The sequence below is a fragment of the Bombina bombina genome, chromosome 1, assembly GCF_027579735.1.
Source record: "Bombina bombina isolate aBomBom1 chromosome 1, aBomBom1.pri, whole genome shotgun sequence".
NCBI classification, from domain to species: domain Eukaryota; kingdom Metazoa; phylum Chordata; class Amphibia; order Anura; family Bombinatoridae; genus Bombina; species Bombina bombina.
In genome coordinates, this window is record NC_069499.1 from 1,203,080,502 (window position 1) to 1,203,101,265 (window position 20,764).

At 37.1% G+C, this 20,764-nt stretch overlaps 1 protein-coding gene across 3 annotated transcripts in view; it reads left to right on the forward strand.

Moving 5' to 3' along the window:
• The first annotated feature begins 6,095 nt into the window (after nucleotides 1-6,095).
• Nucleotides 6,096-20,764, forward strand: part of TMEM98 (transmembrane protein 98) — a 411,952-nt gene continuing 397,283 nt past the window's right edge. The window contains exon 1 of one of the 3 annotated variants that reach the window (XM_053700182.1): nucleotides 6,096-6,137. In XM_053700182.1, coding sequence (XP_053556157.1) covers nucleotides 6,107-6,137 — 31 coding nt within the window. In that variant the 5' untranslated portion in view covers nucleotides 6,096-6,106. Of the gene's footprint in view, nucleotides 6,138-16,054; nucleotides 16,132-20,764 lie in introns of those variants that run through there. The other 2 variants (XM_053700186.1, XM_053700183.1) reach the window with 2 other exon arrangements.

Genomic DNA, 20,764 nt, shown 5'->3' on the forward strand with positions numbered 1-20,764 from the left:
GTGTTATCATTTTTAAGGCAGCAGAAATTTAATTCTAAATCTACCATTCATTATGCTCAATGATTGAATACGGTGTGTATAAATGTTTCATTGTAACTTACTTAAATTTCTTTCTTTATATACCTTTCACTCTAAATGCCAGCAGATTGCAGCTGATTACTATTCTTATAATTTAATCTGGGATGACTGCATAAATTTAAAGTGTAGGCTCGGTGCAGCAGAGGATCTCACATTTTAGGTAATATACCCTAAGTAGTTTACCGGCACTCTTAACCATGGTGAACTACACGAGCACCTAACACCTAACACCTTCTTAATATCATACCCCACTTCTACCTGACTGTTACTCTACACCCAGTATTTTTACTTGTTAGTGGTAAATTCTGATTTTAATATAGGTTATCAGAAAGCAATCTTGTCATCTCCCAATTAGGATCGATATTTATCCCCTCTGGCATGCTATCATGCTATACTGTTTATCGTTGCCTTGGGTTTTCTATCATGCTGTTTCCTGCTTTTTACAGACTCATAATAGTAAGCGAAGTCCATCTAATATAATGCATACACTTACATTATACCACTTAAATGTTTATAACCTCTAAAACTAGCTACTAGACTAGTCTTTCATTATACGCCATATTATTTTAAACTGCGGTGTGGCAGAAATGCTTCTAATGTCGCAATCTGGCTTCAATGTACACTTCCAGCCCATTTATTTTACATCATTCCTGACTGAGTGATTTGTATTTGGGGCTAACATTTGATAGTGAGTATACTAGCTGACATGGTAAACTGGAGGTGCCTGACTGTTTACTGATCGTTTTAGACTATCTTGTTAACAATATTGGGGATGTTCTAGAGTGGCCAGTGAATTAGTCTACCACTATACATACATTTCAGCCTTTTATTTTCTTTAAGACATACCTTCTTGGTACCTACATATGACATCATTAATTAATTTCCAAGGTTCCTGGTACCTGTTCGGTTCTATTATGTTCGTGTATATCTGGTAATTTCTGTTTTTTTTGTGTTTTATTTTTTGTTTGTTTGTTTGGGTTTTTTTTATTTGTCTTCCTTTGTTCTTTGTTAATTTTAGTTTTGTTTATAGGTGTTTAGTTGTATTAGTTCATAAAATAACAAAACCCCAACATTGAGGTGCATATGCATATAACCTAGATGTCACTCAAATCCGGAGACGTTTCTTGCATTTCTTACTATAAACGTGATTATTACATTTTAATGTATCTGAGAATGTATACTGTTACATTTCTTTCTAATGCTTTATCAATTTTGTAATCCCTTAACACACCCTGCGTGGTGTATTACGGATATTTGTTTTAGGAATGTACCTTGTGTTGGTGATAAATAAAATTTAAAAAAATAAATAAATACAAAGTTGCCTGTAAAATAAAAATAAATCCTAAAATAGCTATAATGTAATTATTAATTATATTGTAGCTATCTTAGGGTTTATTTTATAGGTAAGTATTTAGTTTTAAATAGGAATAATTTAATTTAGTTTAGTTTATTTTTGCAGGCATTTTCGGGAGTTACGGTGCTCCCATACTCAGCGCAAGGCCTGCTACGGCTGCCTTTTATGGGAGGTAAAAATGGAGTAAGATTTCTCCATTTTCGCCACGTAAGGCCTTGCGCTGGATATTTGATACTGATTTACGACGCGAGTAATAATTGCGAGCGACAGGTGAAATATATGCGCGTAACTCGTATGCTACGCTGTATATGTAATACCAAAATTGCATAAAATCTGGCGTCCCCGGCTTTTGCGGGCGACGCTGCATATGTAATGGAGGCCTTAGTTTGTAATTAGTCTGATTTTCTGTATTTGGACATCTTGTGACTTGTATAGTGGTTCAGCTGACTCACTTGCACCCCTAAATTCAGCGGTGCCAGCTGAACCCAGTTTTACATGTGCAGTGCTCTATGAAGAGCAGTTAAAAAGGTGAAAGAGGGAGAAGGGGAATTCTAACAATAGATAATGTTAGGAATTGACAGTAGAAGGTGAGGTTGCTCACCAGTACCCCCTGCACCCTTGATAATTAGCTTTGAAATAAAGTTAATGTACCCCCAAATGTTATGGTTTAAAACCACCCCTGGCTGTGGTACCCCCTGCCTATAGACAGGAAGGAGAGTGCACTCACACTGCTCCACTTGAATTGTTTTTACTTTCAGAACTTCTGTACTTTCAGAACATCTGAGCTCCAGAACATGTAACTTTTGCACTAGTGACTTGAGCTTATTAGTTAAACCACAAGCTGCACAACTCCACCAATCACCAGCCAATGTTCTGCTTGATCACTACAAGGCTTGCATCTCCTGAAGTGTGACTTTACATTTGTGTTTAACCCCTTTGGAAATGTTAAGCACAAAATAATCTAGGATTGGTAATGCAAACATTACATTTTGTAATGATTTAGAGTATGATATTTTTGGACTCAATTGTCTATTTAAAAATATCATTATAGTGCAGTCACTGAATTCTGATGATCAATGATATTTTTGGATATATTTGTACAACAAGTTTAACTTTGCAATATCTAACACAAAAAGGAACATGAAAGCCAAAGTTAGACTTTCCTTATTCAGATAGAGCATGAAATTTTAAAAAGCTCTCCACTTCTCTTAACAAATTTATTCTGTTACTCTTGACATCCTTTGTAAAAGGGCATACCTAGATAGGCTCAGGAAGATGCATGAGTCTTGAGCACTATATCACAGCAGTGTTTGCAGTGCTAAGGCTGTGACACACTGCAAGCGATGCGGCGCAAGGCGAAGCAGCTGCTTTGCACCGCGTCGCATCGCTTCTGAAGTTCAAATATTTCATCTCTGAGTGCTCAGCTACGCGACCTGATGCAGCAGAGTGCTCAGAGATGAAAAGGCAGGACACACTGAGCGCGCACAGCCGCATCTACACACTGCACACTGCTCCGCTTGCAGTGTGTCACAGCCTTTATACATTGTTTAATACGTTGCTGCCATATAGTGCTCAAGAGAGATGCATGCTACTGAGCCTACTTAGGTATGCCTTTCAACAGGATGTGAAGAAAATTAAGTAAATTTGATAAGAGAAGTAACCTGGACAATTTTCTAAAAATCTAAATATACGTAATGTTACCGCACTGTGTAATATGCTGATGCTCTATAAATAAATTATTTGCATTTTTATATATGTTATGTAACTGTGTATAAAAACTGCAAATATGTAAACCTCTTTTTCTGTATTGTTTGTGTTAACTCAAAGCTCACAATAGAACTGTGAGAAAACTGGCAAATTCACTGATCTGCGAGCGTCCGGCACTTCTGCCACAGGTGCGCAAATACAGGAATTCGAAGATGGCAGTGCCTGATATGAAAATGTGAAGCTTCACCAACCAGAGCTTATAAAAGGTTAAAGAAACAGTAAACACCTTGTAATTACAACACAGTTCTATTGTGCTACTACAGAATAACATAGCAGCCAAAAAACAAATTAACATCCTTTTTACTGTAATTATTTTTCAATAGCCAAACTCCACCCACTATTTACCTTACTTGTAGGAGCCAATCTGGGCTTTGGTCCACAGACAACAAGGCTAGCCACTGTAATAATGTTAGTATAAAGTACATTGTTTTGCAGTTATCTGATAAAGCCAATTAGGGACAGATATGTTGTAGGGTTGACCTTGAGAAGTCAGCCGATTCATTTCTACGAATTAGAAATTACTCAATTTTCAGAGCTAAATTCAGGGGTCAAGTCGAGCGGGAACGCATGTGAACGGAGTTCCTGCACTATTTTTGTGGGATGAACTAAGTTTCCCTCTGGACCGAGAACAGAAACCCTATAGTAAACACTGCTGCTCCTGGTGGGAGGACCTGGAGCACAGTCTGATTAGAAGGATAGTGAGATCCTCTAGTAAAGGGCAGTAACATTTCCTACAATACACTAAATGCAAGCCTGCCAGCGGTCCTGCTGTGTGATCACCCCGCAATATGTGTAGCACATGGTGCTTACATTTCTGCGTGGCTTGCTCTGGGGTTATTTATCTCCCCTCAGCAGAAATAGGACTATTGCAACTTAAGTGGGTGAGACTCTGTGGCAGAGGAGGATTCTCAGGCCCAAAGCCAACCATTCAACCCTTCATTGGATTTAATTTGTTTTCATTAACCAAAGTGTATAGATTATATACTTGCAAATACAGTGTGTGTGTGTGTATATATATATATATATATATATATATATATATATATATATATATAACAATATTAATTGTTAATGGGAGGGGGGTGGAAGTCTTGGTGATTTCCCACACTTTTTTTGTAGGACCTGACTCCTGGCTAAATTACATAAAAAGTGGGCAAAATAAATCATGAAATATATCACAAAGTTATTTCAATATGCATAATTTCAATATGCATAACTAAACATTTAGGGCATAAATATATATGTATATATTTATATACATATATATTTTAAATTTGCTGCCCAACGCTGCAAGACTAACCCCATGCGCTGTGCTACAAAACATTTATGCAAAAAAAAAATCTAGTGTACAATGTCCCTTTAAGACTTAAATCCTACTTTATACATAACCATCTGGGCTCAAAAATGTTCAGCTCTGCAGATGAATAGCAGCTTTTAAAGCTGTTTAAGTGAATATTTGAGAATGGCAGATAAAGACAACTCCCACTGTTCTATTAGTAAAAAGGTGCACACCTACACAAGTACCAGCCTCTGGGATGCAGGTTCAGTTCTGTATTTCTCTGGTCACTTACTGGAGGAGGAGGAAGTGCAGAGATTTGTCTTTCAAGGCAACATGATTCACAAGTGATAGAATCCTTATGTCTCCCACAGTTCTTTCTAGAATGTTATCCAGAGCAAGAGGAAGGAGGTATGTAAGGTGGTTTGGTGCCTTTTGCATAATGATGTGCAATATACTTGTGTAGGTGACTTAACCCATTGGCTACCAAAGAGAACTACTACATTTTTCAGTATAGTTTTGCCATAAAACTAAATGATTTTTATATGAGCAGTAGTTTAAAAGGAGATATAAGTACACTGTTATTTGAATATAACTATGTGTTAAACCTCCTGCAAAACGACTCAGGAGCAACAATGCACTACTGGGAGCTAGCTGAAGAATATGGTGAGCCAATGACAAGAGGCATATATATCACCAACTAGCTCCCAGTAGTCATTGCTGCTCCTGAGCATATCTAGGTATGCTTTTCAATATAGGATACCAAGAGAACACATTACATTTGATAAAAGAAGTAAACTGAAAAGTCTCTCTATATTGCGCGCTCTAGCTGAATCATGAAAGTTTTATTTTGAGGTTTATATCCCTTTTAATTTGCTGTACAGTATACTTTTGTACAGGGGTCATTGCTGTGCTATTTGTAATTAGAGATAACCAATGGACACAATATAGAGCAGGGCCACACAAACTCTGGCTCACATGCCATTCCTAGTCCCTTTAAGTTATTTGTGAGGCCCTTGCTGATACCAGTAGTTTATTATTGGGGGGGGAATCATATCTTTCATTTAAATTGAAAATTTTAGTTTTTCTACTGCTCCCAGAGAGTCCTAATTGTTTTCTTAGAACCCAGGATGCACCTGTCCCTAACTGGCCTCAGTAGAGAAGAAAAGATAGGCTTTTCATATGGTAAACACAATATTTTACTAACAAAATGACAGTTTTAAATGCCACTAAAATATTTTTGTTTGCAGATCTTTTTGATGCATATCTTACAAAATGCCTTTAAAGGAATTTTCTTGCAGCATCACATGTGTACAAGTAAAAAAGATTAGGAATCACTGCTCCAGTAGAACAATTATTACTGCTATTAGTTTTAATAATAATTTGTTGCAAATAATATTATTTATAAGCCTACCTGATAAAATCTGATTACACACGACATAATCTTAGCTGTAGGAAATCCACGCTGTGAAAATCACATTTTATTACAAAAGTAAAGTTTTGCAAAACTATTAAGATTAATGGATTTTTTTGAGCTCTTGATTCCCACAATGCACCAGGCCTCCTGTCCTGTAATCTGCCAGTGTGGAATGCGCTCCATTTTACTCCCAACCTCCCAGATAAACACAGGAATGTGGGAATGGAGCAGGAGTTCACAAAACGGTAAGTTTACAATAAAATTGTTCTCATCTATGCACAAAACTTGTTGCTTTTAATGAGATTTTCTGTAAAATATAGCAATATTTTGTACATACAAAACAATGGAAATGATGAGAAAAGCTTATAACTATCTGCATTTGCTTTATGTGTGAGGAGAATCCATTGCAGTGAAACCTGATTCCTGGGCTAGTATGTGAGATAAGGATTTTTATAGCTTTCTAAAACCTTAGACTGGTGATTATTTGTGAAACTATGAACCAGTAATAACCCTTGAAGCAGCTCTTTTTATTATCCCATATAAGCTATCCTGAAATTTCCATTAACTCACGTTTTTCATTTAAAGGGGCATGAATGTCAAGATTAAACAGATACTGCTTGCAATTTTACAAGACTTTACAATTGACGTCTGTTATCAAATTGGTTTCATTCTCTTAATATCCTTTGTTAAGAAGCATACTAATGTAGGCTCGGGAGCAGCAATGCTTCTTGTCATTGGCTCACTAGAAATGTTTAGCTAGGTCTCAGTAATGTATTGTTGCTCTGGAGCTGACTTTATGTGTGTATTTATATTGTGATGGAGGGGTTAAACAGAGCATTTTATTAGTGCACTATTGCTTGCATATATATATATATATATATATATATATATATGCAAAGTGAATGAATATATATATATATATATATATATATATATCTCCAGGGCTGGAAAGGAATTGCAGTGGATGAGTTTAAAAAAAAAAAAAAAAAAAAAAAAATGTCCCTATTTTTAACATTGTGTGGACTAGTAACATTTCTTCGCTGAATAGTAAACTATAGTGATATTTTTCCACCTGTATATATCCTCTGTTTTACAGGCATGTAAAGGCTACAAAGAGTGTTACATAATTACTAAGCCACGGAAACTACAGATACAACCACTGTGCTAATATATTTTTATAGCATTAACTCATGAAGAATAATTTTGGATAAAAAACATTTTTTCTATATTTGTTTAACCTGAGAAGCTGCAGAACAGTCTAAAATATTTTAGTTTTTATTATTTTATAGAGGGATTTTGATTTATAGCAAAAAAAACATAGCTCTAGTTCTTTGCAGGAATGCTTTAAATCTATAATAGGATTAAAATTCTTGTCCATTTCCTGGCAGTATAACATTTTTGGAAAACAATAATCAAAAAAATGATTTAAAAAAAAAAAACCCTCTAAATTTGTTTAGTTTGAGGTTAATTATACACTACATAGAGTCAGAGCTGCTTCTAAGCAGACTACTGGTTTAACTGATCTTCGACACAGTAAATTCAAAATTAAAAACTTTTTTGATTCAGATAGAACAAAAAATGAATTTCCTATTTACTTCTATTAACATTTGCTTTGATGTTTTGGTGTCTTTTTGAAAAGTAGTCTAAGGAGCAGAAACGCACTACTGGGAGCTAGCTGAACACACCTGGGGCCCGATGATCAAAAGTTTGCTAGCAAATACGTGAGAAACAAATTTTATTCTTGCATGGTCTTGGTGCAATTATCAAAGAAAATGTGCTGTCCCTGCGAGTGGCGAGTTGTCTTCCATAGAAATAATAAGAGCGTAATTAGTGCTTTGAGTATTTTCATAAAAGGTCGCTACCTTTAAAGTTACAAGAAAAAACAGTGAGATATGTAGGGTGGGAATGTTTAGATAATTACGCAGGGATTTAAGAGACAATTTCATATACAACCAGGGATCGCACATGTACAGCTCATTTTACGATAAAAAAACAACTACGCTTTGTATTTTGTACTTATAAGTACAAATTTCTATGTGATTTTTTGCACATCCAGTGAACTTAAATTACGATTTATGCTGTGCATATTTAATACAATTTATTCTTGTGTAATTTAAATAAAAATTTTACATTTTTGATCAAATACGATTATTGGCAAACTATTTTGTCACGATTTTTGATGCACCTTTAAAATACAAATGTTTCCTGTGTATTTTTGCATAAATGGTTCATTTATTAGTTTTGTATTATTTTTAAATTACCATTTTCCTTTTGTAATGTGTGCATCTCCTTTCCATACGAAAATGCAGTAGACGCCCCATAGCGAGACACCCTAGATTCAGGGTTAAAAGTGGTTTTAGATAATTCCACCAGGGAAATACTGCTGAGCATTCTAAAATAATCTCAGCAGCCCAGAGACCGTTAGATCATTGGGCCCCTAGTGAGCAAATGACAAGAGGCATATGTGCAGCCACCAAGACCCAGCTAGCTCCCAGTAGTGCAGTGCTGTTCCTGAACCTACCTAAGTATACTCATCAACAAAATATACAGAGAGAAAAACACAAATTTGAGAATAGAAGTAAATTGTTGGGGGGGTTTTGTTTTTAATTGCATGTCCTAATCGAAAGCTTAATATTGACTTTACTGTCCCTTTAAAAACATTTTTTTTTACCAAGATGTTCTATTGCAATTGTTACACAAATTATTAGATATTCTACATTTTCACACACAGTGCAGCCTACATGATTAACTGTAGCACTGCCAGTCTGTACTTTCCAATATGTAACTCAAACGGAACAATTTTAATTATTCACTATGAACCAAGTCAATGATGTTGGAACATAGACACAGGATAACTTTAAAGGACCAGTAAATACTGTAGATTTGAATAATCAACAAATGCATGATAACAAGACAATGAAATAGCACTTAGGGGCCCATTTATCAAAGGGCTTGCGGACCTGATCCGACACTGCGGATCAGGTCCGCAAGACCTCGCTAAATGCGGAGAGCAATACGCTCTCCACATTTAACATTGCACCAGCAGCTCACAAGAGCTGCTGGTGCAACGCCGCCCCCTGCTGACTCGCGGCCAATCGGCCGCCAGCAGGGAGCTGTCAATCAACCCGATCGTATTCGATCGGGTTGATTTCCGGCGGTTCCTGTCCGCCTGCTCAGAGCAGGCGGACAGGGTTATGAAGCAGCGGTCTTTAGACCGCTGCTTCATAACTTGTGTTTCTGGCGAGTCTGAAGACTCGCCAGAAACACGGCCCTTCAAGCTCCATACGGAGCTTGATAAATGGGCCTGTTAGTCTGAACTTCCAATGAGTAGTAGATTTTTTTCTGACAAATTTAAAAGTTATGTTTATTTCCACTCCTACTGCATCATGTGACAGCCATCAGCCAATCACAAATGCATACACACATATTCTGTGAATTCCTGCACATGCTCAGTAGGAGCTGATGACTCAAAAATTGTAAATATAAAAAGACTGTGCATATTGTGTTAATGGAAGTAAATTGGAAAGTTGTTTAAAATTGCATGCTCTATCTGAATCATGAAAGTTTAATTTTGACTTGAGTGTCCCTTTAAGACAGATTTAGAAATTTAGGTATAACACAATAATTAAATACAAAATAAATAAATAAAATGTAGGGGCTACAGCTCATAAAAACTGAATATTGACAAATAAAAGGAGTTTTTCAGGTTATTAGCAGCTGAATGAGAAGATGCGCCTATTGTGTTACATTGTAAGGTGATGCAGCAGTCCTGTTATACCCATATTATATAGCTTATGTCTTTATTGTATTTACAGTATAGGGAATTTATACAAATATATGGATCTTCTTTTTTATCTATCCCAATATATATCCTCTATTTGTTATAGAAAATCCATAGCATGGTTATTTAGTATTATAGTCAAAAAAAGAACACCAGCACTCAGCAATTCAGAAAATATGCAGGTTTATTGGGACACCAAAGTGAATAAAACGACATCGTTTCAGACCTCTAGTCCTTAGTCATGTGTATACATATAATGCACAAAAAACACCTTTATAAAGAGGCAGGTATACAATGCTCCGCCCCTCAATTAACCAATTTAAAACATCACTCACAATTGTGAAAAATCTTACAATAAAGGTAACATGATGAAAGACTGTGCCATCTAGTGGAATATATTTCATAATATACAAATTGTTCTTCCAAGTTGATAATAAGTATACAAACTTATTTAACAAAATGCATTATTCAAAAATACAAGTAACATAAAAAGTAAATGTATTATTAATGGAGACCATATATTACAAAACAGTCAAAATTATAAAAAGACAGAAAAATCAAACTCTTTATTCATGCCTATGGGAAGAAGTTCTAATTTATTAATCCAGAAAACCTCCTTCTGCTTTAGATACAATTCCCTGTCTCCTCTCCTTCTGGGGTTTGCAATGTGGTCAATCTGAAATCTCATTTGACAAACATTATGGCCTGCCTCCAAAAAATGTTCCGCCAAAGGATTTTTTTATTTTTTTATTTCTAATATCACACCTATGTTCACACATCCATTCTTGTTGTTTTGCCAATGTAACTCCCCCCAGATAGGCACTTGATCATATAAATAGCATAGATGGTAGTGCATGTAAACATACCTCTGATACTATGGGGTCGATCCGATATAAATCGTCGCCCGCAAAAGCCGGCGACGCCAATATTTGCGCGGGTTTGGTATCACATATACGGCGTAACCTAGAAGTTACGCCCGTATATTTCTGCCGTCGCCCGCAGTTTTTTGGGCCATAGGCAGGTATACCAAACCCGCGCAGTTTGGTATCCAATATGCAGCGTAAGGACTTACGTGGCGAAAATGGAGAAAACTTACTCCATTTTCACCTCGCCACAAAAAGCAGCCGTAAGAAGCCTTACGCTGACTATTGGAGCCCCGTAACTCCCTAAACTAACTAGAAAATAAACCTAACACCTAACGCATGCGCAATGTCTATCTCCCTGTCAACCGCGATCTGCTAAAATAAACCTAACACCTAACGCATGTGCAATGTCTATCTCCCTGTCAACCGCGATCCCCCCCCCCCCCCCCCGAAATCCCTAATAAAGTTATTACCCCCTAAACCGCCGCTCCCGGACCCCGCCGCCATCCACATAAACTAACCCCCTACTGTGAGCCTCTAAAACCGCCGCCATCTACCTTATCTATCCCCTAATCTGACCCCTTACACCGCCGCCACCTATATAAAAATTATTAACCCCTAATCTAATCCCCCTATACCGCCGCCAGCTATATTAATATTATTAACCCCTAATGTAAGCCCCTTACACCGCCGCCATCTCTATTAAAATGATTAACCCCTAATTTAATCTACCTACCCCGCCGCCAGCTATATTATCTATATTAACCCTAAGTATATTATAGTTAATATAGTTATTACATTATATATATTAACTATATTAACCCTAATTATATTAGGGTTAATATAGTTAATATAGTTACTATAGTATTTATATTAACTATATTAACTCTATCTAACCCTAACACCCCTAACTAAATTTATATTAAATTAATCTAATTCATTTATAAACTAAAATATTCCTATTTAAATCTAAATACTTACCTATAAAATAAACCCTAAGATAGCTACAATATAATTAATAATTACATTGTAGCTATGTTAGGGTTAATATTTATTTTACAGGTAAATTGTTAATTATTTTAACTAGGTATAATAGATATTAAATAGTTATTTACTATTTAATATCTACCTAGTTAAAATATTTACCCAATTACCTGTAAAATAAATCCTAACCTAAGTTACAAATACACCTACACTATCAATAAATTTAATAAACTACAACCATCTATCTAAAAATACAATTAAATTAACTAAACTAAATTACAAAAAAAAACAAACACTAAATTACAAAAAATAAAAAAAAGATTACAAGATATTTAAGCTAATTACACCTATTCTAAGCCCCCTAATAAAATAATAAACCCCCAAAATAAAAAAAATTCCCTGCCCTATTCTAAATTCAACAAATTTCAAAGCTCTTTACCTTACCAGCCTTTTGTGGGGCATGCCCCAAAGAATTCAGCTCTTTTGCATACAACAAATACAATACCCCCCCCCCATTACAACCCACCACCCACATACCCCTATTCTAAACCCACCCAAACCCCCCTTAAAAAAGCCTAACACTACCCCCCTGAAGATCTCCCTACCTTGTCTTCACCAAGCGGCAAAGAAGAATTCTTCCTCCGGCGATGTCATCCTCCAAGCGGCAAAGAAGAATTCTTCCTCCGGCAACGTCTTCCTCCAAGCGGCAGCAAAGTCTTCATTCTTCCGGCGGCATCTTCAATCTTCTTTCTTCGCTCCGCCGCCGCGGAGCATCCATCCCGGCCGACTGCTGAACTTGGAATGAGGTACCTTTAAATGACGTCATCCAAGATGGCGTCCGCCGAATTCCGATTGGCTGATAGGATTCTATCAGCCAATCGGAATTAAGTTAAAAAAATCTGATTGGCTGATTGAATCAGCCAATCAGATTCAAGTTCAATCCGATTGGCTGATCCAATCAGCCAATCAGATTGAGCTCGCATTCTATTGGCTGATCGGAACAGCCAATAGAATGCGAGCTCAATCTGATTGGCTGATTGGATCAGCCAATCGGATTGAACTTGAATCTGATTGGCTGATTCAATCAGCCAATCAGATTTTTTTAACTTAATTCCGATTGGCTGATAGAATCCTATCAGCCAATCGGAATTCGGCGGACGCCATCTTGGATGACGTCATTTAAAGGTACCTCATTCCAAGTTCAGCAGTCGGCCGGGATGGATGCTCCGCGGCGGCGGAGCGAAGAAAGAAGATTGAAGATGCCGCCGGAAGAATGAAGACTTTGCTGCCGCTTGGAGGAAGACGTCGCCGGAGGAAGAATTCTTCTTTGCCGCTTGGAGGATGACATCGCCGGAGGAAGAATTCTTCTTTGCCGCTTGGAGGAAGACATCGCCCGGATCGGATCAGGAGTTCGGCCCGGTGTGGTGAAGACAAGGTAGGGAGATCTTCAGGGGGGTAGTGTTAGGCTTTTTTAAGGGGGGTTTGGGTGGGTTTAGAATAGGGGTATGTGGGTGGTGGGTTGTAATGGGGGGGGGGTATTGTATTTGTTGTATGCAAAAGAGCTGAATTCTTTGGGGCATGCCCCACAAAAGGCCCTTTTAAGGGCTGGTAAGGTAAAGAGCTTTGAAATTTGTTGAATTTAGAATAGGGCAGGGAATTTTTTTTATTTTGGGGGTTTATTATTTTATTAGGGGGCTTAGAATAGGTGTAATTAGCTTAAATATCTTGTAATCTTTTTTTTATTTTTTGTAATTTAGTGTTTGTTTTTTTTGTAATTTAGTTTAGTTAATTTAATTGTATTTTTAGATAGATGTTTGTAGTTTATTAAATTTATTGATAGTGTAGGTGTATTTGTAACTTAGGTTAGGATTTATTTTACAGGTAATTGGGTAATTATTTTAACTAGGTAGATATTAAATAGTTAATAACTATTTAATATCTATTATACCTAGTTAAAATAATTAACAATTTACCTGTAAAATAAATATTAACCCTAACATAGCTACAATGTAATTATTAATTATATTGTAGCTATCTTAGGGTTTATTTTATAGGTAAGTATTTAGATTTAAATAGGAATATTTTAGTTTATAAATGTATTAGATTAATTTAATATAAATTTAGTTAGGGTTAGATAGAGTTAATATAGTTTATATAAATACTATAGTAACTATATTAACTATATTAACCCTAATATAATTAGGGTTAATTAATATAATTAGGGTTAATATAGTTAATATATATAATGTAATACCTATATTAACTATAATATACTTAGGGTTAATATAGATAATATAGCTGGCGGCGGGGTAGGTAGATTAAATTAGGGGTTAATCATTTTAATAGAGATGGCGGCGGTGTAAGGGGCTTACATTAGGGGTTAATAATTTTAATATAGATGGCGGCGGTGTTAGGGGCTCACTTTAGGGGGTTATAGATATAATATAGCTGGCGGCGGGGTACGGGAGCGGCGGTTTAGGGGTTAATAACTTTATTAGGTTGCGGCGGGGTAAAGGAGCGGCGGTTTAGGGGTTAATAGCTTTTTTATTGTTAGGCTAGTGAGGGGGGATAGCGGATAGAGGGTTAGACAGTGCGGGCTATGTTAGGGAGGCGTGTTCAGTGGCGTCACTAGGGTTGGTGTCACCCGGTGCGGTAAGTTATGGTGTCACCCCCCCCCAGAAAGCAGACACACACAAAAACACAGGCACACACACACATACAAACACTCAGACACACTTAAAAACATACTCAGATGCACACACAAACACTCGGAAACACACTCAGACACACACACAAAAACACTGAGACACACACACACACAAAAACTCAGACACACACTTACAAAATATGTAAACTGCACTGCATTAATTATTAAGCGCATGCCTAGAGCTGCTCCCTGGCTCAGCAGAGCATCAAATGAAAGATAAACAGAGCACTCTAAAAATAAATCACTAAAGAAAAGGTTTAGGCGCAAACTATGAAAATTCTGCTCTCTGACTCTGTTCCAAGCCTGTCAGTGCACAGCCCCGGGCCGCGTGCCTACCTCTTCTTATGGCCAATCACCTCTGCACTCTGCCCACCCCCAGACCCCCGCCCGCCCTCCTACCTGTTCAGTGTGCACTTAGTGTACCGTAATGGTCTGGTGGGCATCATACGTGGCTCCTTCACTTTAAAGACAGTGTCAAACAGTCATGCAGTCAGGTGCCAGGCATCCCCTCATGATTTGCCAGTTCCCGTTTAGAGAGACAGCACAGCAGTGAGTGACTCCACTGCTCCACATGTCACTGAGCAGTGAGCACAGATAGGCAGGCAGGTTTAGGCTAGCAGCGCAACTTTGCAAGCCCCACGGCATGCCCACAACATTCATAGCGAAATTGGGCAGGGGAGAAGCAAAGTACAAACAAGCAAAAGCAGCCGGGAAAACTATTTGTTGAAATTGCAGCACTGGCTCAAGGGGCAAATAAATTGTGTGTCTACAACTTCCCCAGTCCCACCAATGTTCACAAATGCCAGCCCCTCTAATAAAAAAAAAAATCTATGCATCTCAACATTAGTATTTCTTTGAATTTCAATAAAATTAAAAAAAAAAAAAAAAAAAAAAAAAAATTTTTTTTTTTTTTTTTTTGGTGTCACCCCCTGGAGGGTGTCACCCGGGTGCGGCCCGCCCCCCCCCCGCCCCCCCCCGCCCCCCCCGCCCCCCCCTAGTGACGCCACTGGGCGTGTTAGACATGCGGGCTATGTTAGGGAGGCGTGTTAGACAGTGCGGGTGTTTTAAACTTTAGTCAGGTTTTATAGGCGCCGGCAGTTTCTAACGTGCCGCAAGTCACTGGCGACGCCAGAAATTTGTACTTACGCAGATTTCTGGACATCGCTGGTTTGTGAGACTTACGGCACGTTAGCATCTGACGGCGACTTATATGGGATGGCTCGAGTTGCGAGCTGAAACTGCGGGCGACGCCGGTTCCCTCGCTTGCGCCGCAAACTGCGATCGATATCGGATCGCGCCCTATATCTTTTTTTCCATACTGGGATGAAAAAAATATTTCCCCTTTATCATACTGTTGCAGCTGGAACACCCTAGGCAAGGATAACAGCCCAAATATTTTTCTGGTATATATGTCTGCATATTAGATTTCAATATATCACGCAAATTGCTGCTTCTCTTATATGCAGGCATAAAACTTGCCTGGAAAGCCTTTACTAAGGAGTTACAGGTGCTCAAAATCTGCCAATGTTTTCTAAGTATGTCATTTATTTTATTACTAAGATTATTGTATTGTGTGACAAATTCCAAACAATCCTGATTATTTTTACCTTAGGTTTGGACAAATCCAACAAGTTCTCTCTTTTAATGGAAGATATTTCTGATATTAATTCAGCTGGATAACCTCTCAGTTTGAATTTGTTACCCATATCGTTATTTAGTATTATCCCAGTACCATCAAATAAATAGAGCTGAAATAAAATCCAGTTGACGCCCTCTTTATTAGTCTGTTAATGATTTGGTAATGCAAATGCAAGTTAGTAATGTTTACCTAGATAGGGAGCAGTAGGGCCTATACGGAAGTAACTAGAAAGTCTGCTGAACCTCCGTCTCCTTATCTTGGAAAGGTAAATACAATTTATTTAGATTTTTTTTAAATGCTTAAATGTGTTTTTGCTTTTTTTATAAATGATAAATCTTCCCATAAAGAGACCAATGAAACAAATGAATGTTTGCTTCTAATTTTTAAGGTTAATGTACTAGCTGTAACTGAGAAACTCTGTAGCATGTTATGGTCCATAGTGTATAGTGAGTCCCTGTCTAGCTATAATATAGAGGTAAATACTGGAAGATACTTTTAAATGGCAAAGTATGAAATCTAATAAGTAATATTGTTAAATAACGAAAGTAAAATATATTTTTTAGCTATTAGAAAAGGAATAATACTGCTGATGTATGTTATTAAGCTTATATATTAATCTTGTGGTTCTAAATACATGTTCCATATGGGGATATGAAATTATTTTATTAATGTGTGAGGTTAAACTGTCAACCTTTATGGGATTTTAATCTGTTATATGCTGCATACAAATACAATTTTACATTACAGACAAGCTAATACAGCAATATACACATATATACCTACTAAACCACCAATACAATGATACATACACATATAAATAATGATCACCAGCACCTTGATAAAACAATAAAATTAAATTCACAAAAATGATATACGACACATGTAATCATAGTGTGACACTGACACACCCACACTGGCACACACATAGCTGTACCAACCAATACAGTCACACGCATTGATATGCAGCTACGGGCCCCGTTATGTAAAAACAGTAAGAAACCCTGTGAGATATGTAAGGCAGTTCAACCATCCTTTAAACATGCACCAGTCACACCTATGTTTAAAAGGTCAATAAATGCTTTTAGATTGTAATTTAAAATGTTTATTTATATGTAGGAAAACTTTACTTTCATTATTTATTTAGTGTAATTTTCCTGTAATTTTATTCTAAAATTTGTGAGCTTTAACATTTTTGTTAATAGTGCAGGATCCAGACTTAAAGGGACAGTCTACACCTTAGTCATCTTAAAGTATTACTTTAGATTAAGCAACAAATATCCTCCTGCACCCTTTCTATACCATGCAGCAGTACCAGTAAAAAAGTTATTTGAAAATAGCTATTGTTTTTGGCCACTTTGAAATGGCTGCCAAGCTCTGCCCACTGATGACATCACGATCTGGGAAATACAAAGAACGTTTTCTTCTAAGTGTAGAACATTGGAATGTAAAATATTTGCAGTAAAACATATTTAAAAATATGAAAATTAATTAAAAAAAATGTTTTTTATTTTTTAAAAGTATTTAGGTGGAAAGGACTCCAAAGTGTATGTGTATATATATATATATATATATATATATATATATATATATATATATATATATATATATATGTGTGTATATGTGTGTATATATATATATATATATATATATATATATACACATATATACATAGCCACACACACACATATATACAGTATATTATATATATATATATACACATATATGTATATATATATACACACACACACATATATATATATATATATATATATATATATATCACACACACACGCACACATACATACATACATATAGCAGAATAAAGCACTTGCTGTTCTTCAGACATCTGTGACAAAAATGTTTATTTTGTGACATTTCGGGATCAAATGCTGTCCCTTCCTCTGACAAACAACATATGAAAAAGCCAAACCCATAACACCAAGCCCCCAGTCACCACCAATCAAGTCTGACCGTGTGCAAAAATGAGAGAAATGTATCAGTCTTAATAAATGTCAGCGAGTGTAAACAATAAAAATGTGTGTTACCATGTGATAAAATGTACTAAGTGTACTATGGCCCACAGGTGTCAATCACCCACTAAGTCAAAGGATCAGTAAAAAGTAACAATCTATTAATCACAAACAAATAAACTATGACGTTCACAAGATAGTATGCAGCATGCGCTATTGGTTCAGCCACAACGCCCACTGATATATAAAGCCAATAATATTAAACTAGCTGTGAGCAGGGAAATGACTCAGACACACCCCTACAAAAACCAGCATGGGGAGAACAACAAAGTACCTCGTTGGTTACACGGGAAACCTGCCTCCAGACCCTAGGCCAACCAGAACAATCTAAACCTGACAGGTATCAAGGGGCCTGTTAGCCCATATGCGTCAACGTATAGTAACTTGCTGCCTATGAGAAATATACCAGACAAAGCATATTAATGCCCAGCACTAACGAAGCCCCATAATGTACAGGGCGCAAATTACAATCTAAATAATTAATTGTTAGTAGTCAAAGCATAAATCTACATCGTATTTCAAAGTCTAAAAATATATCAAAGATGCAAAAAGATAACGCTAATGTCACAATCATAACAGGCAAAGGCATCATGACACATAAGAAGCACAAATAAGGTGTCAGAAACTGATGAATCCCCACACTATACAGTGCTGATCCTGCTGAGAGTATGAGTGACAAAGGGATAATGTGTTTCACCCCTAAGGCACAGCCTAACAGATAGCCATAGCAATAACAATGGGACAGCCACATGCATATGATGTAAACAAATGGGCAACAACACAACTGTGGCAATAAGCGCATATCACTCAAAACCTTACATATCAGGCGGGAAAATATAAGCACCCACTGCTTCCGCCTGAAAATCCCTGGACCTGGACAGGCATCTGGCAAGTCTCATGTTTAGATGAGAAAACACATCTGGATGGAGGGACCACCCCTGGATGTAAAGTCTGACGGTTGAAATAATCCACCTCCCCATGTCTATACCTGGGAAATGCACAGCAGAAATTAGACAGGAGCTGGATTCCGACCATGCAAGTATCCAAGATACTTCTTCATAGCTTGTGGACTGTAAGTCCTACGCTGGTGATTGACAAATGCCACTGTTTGTGATGTTGTCTGTCTGAAAACAAATGAACTGTTCTCTCTTCAACAAAGGCCAAAACTGAAGAGCTCTGAGAATTGCACGGAGTTCTAAAAAATTGATTGGTAATCTCGCCTCTTGAGATTTCCAAACCCCTTGTGCTGTCAGAGATCCCCAAACAGCTCCCCAACCTGAAAGACTTGCATCTGAAGTGAACATAGTCCAGGTTAGCCGAACAAAAGAAGCCCCTTGAACCAAACGCTGGTGATTTAACCACCACGTCAGAGAGAGTCAAACATTGGGATTTAAGGATATTAATTGCGATATTTTTGTATAATCCCTGCACCATGGATTCAGCAAACAAAGCTGGAGAGGTCTCATGTGAAAACGAGCAAAGGGAATCACGTCTGATGCTGCAGTCATGAGACTTAAAATTTCCATGCACATAACCACTGAAAAGAATGACTGAGACTGACGGTGCCGACAGGCTGCAACCAATTTCAAACGTCTCTTGTCTGTTAGAGACAGAGTCATGGACACTGAATCTATCTGGAAACCTAAAAAAGGTGACCCTTGTCTGAGGAATCAAGAAACTTTTGGTAAATTGATCCTCCAACCATGTTTCCAAAGAAACAACACTAGTTGATTTGTGTGAGATTCTGCAGAACGTAAAGACTGAGCTAGTACCAAGATATCATCCAAATAAGGAAACACTGCAATACCCTGCTCTCTGGTTTCCATAAAGCAGGGCACCTAGAACCTTTAAAAAGATTATTTGAGCGGTTGCTAATCCAAATGGAAGAGCAATGAATTGGTAATGCTTGTCTAGAAAAGAGAATCTCAGGAACTGAAAATGATCTGAATGAATCGGAATATGAAGGTACACATCCTGCAAGTCCATTGAGGACATAAAATGTTCTTGCTGAACGAAAGGCAGAATAGTCCTGAAAGTCACCATTTGAAAGATGGTACTCTTACATAAGGATTCAATATTTATAGATCAAAAAATTGGTCTGAATGAAATTTTCCTTCTTTGGGACAAATTAATAGATTTGAATAAAACTCCAGATCAGGAACAGGCATGACTACCCCTGAAACTCCAGGACTGAAACACACTTTAGGAAAGCCTGAGCTTAACTGGATTTGCTGGGATACGTGAGAGAGAAAAATCTTCTCACAGGAGAACTTATTCAGAATCATATTCGATACCCTTGAGAGACAATACTCTGAAACCATAGATTTTGGACAGAATTTATCCAAACATCCTTGAATAAAACCTTAATCTGCCCTCTACCAGCCGAGCTGGAATGAGAGTCGCACCTTCATGCGGACTTAGGGGCTGGCTTTTGGTTTCTTAAATGGCTTGGAATTATTCCATTTAATAAAGGTTTCCAATTGGAAACAGATTCCATAGGGAAGGAATAGGTTTTTGTTCCTTAGTTGACAAAAAGAACGAAAACGATTAGGAGCTTTATATTTACTCTTAGGTCTCTTATTACCTTGGAAAGAAAGAGATAGCAATCTAGACTTAATAAGTCATATCAGCATTTCAAGAATAAAGCCACAAAAACTCTTCTAGCTAAAAAACAGCTAAAGACATAGATCTAACATCAATCTTGATGATATAAAAAAATGGCATCAGAACTGAATAGTATGTTGCAGTAAGCGAACAATGCCAGATAAATCAGAATCCAATTCTTGTTGCGCTAATTCTCCAACAAAAATGTTGATGCAGCTGCAACATCAGCCAAAGAAATTGCAGGTCTGAGACGACCTGAATATA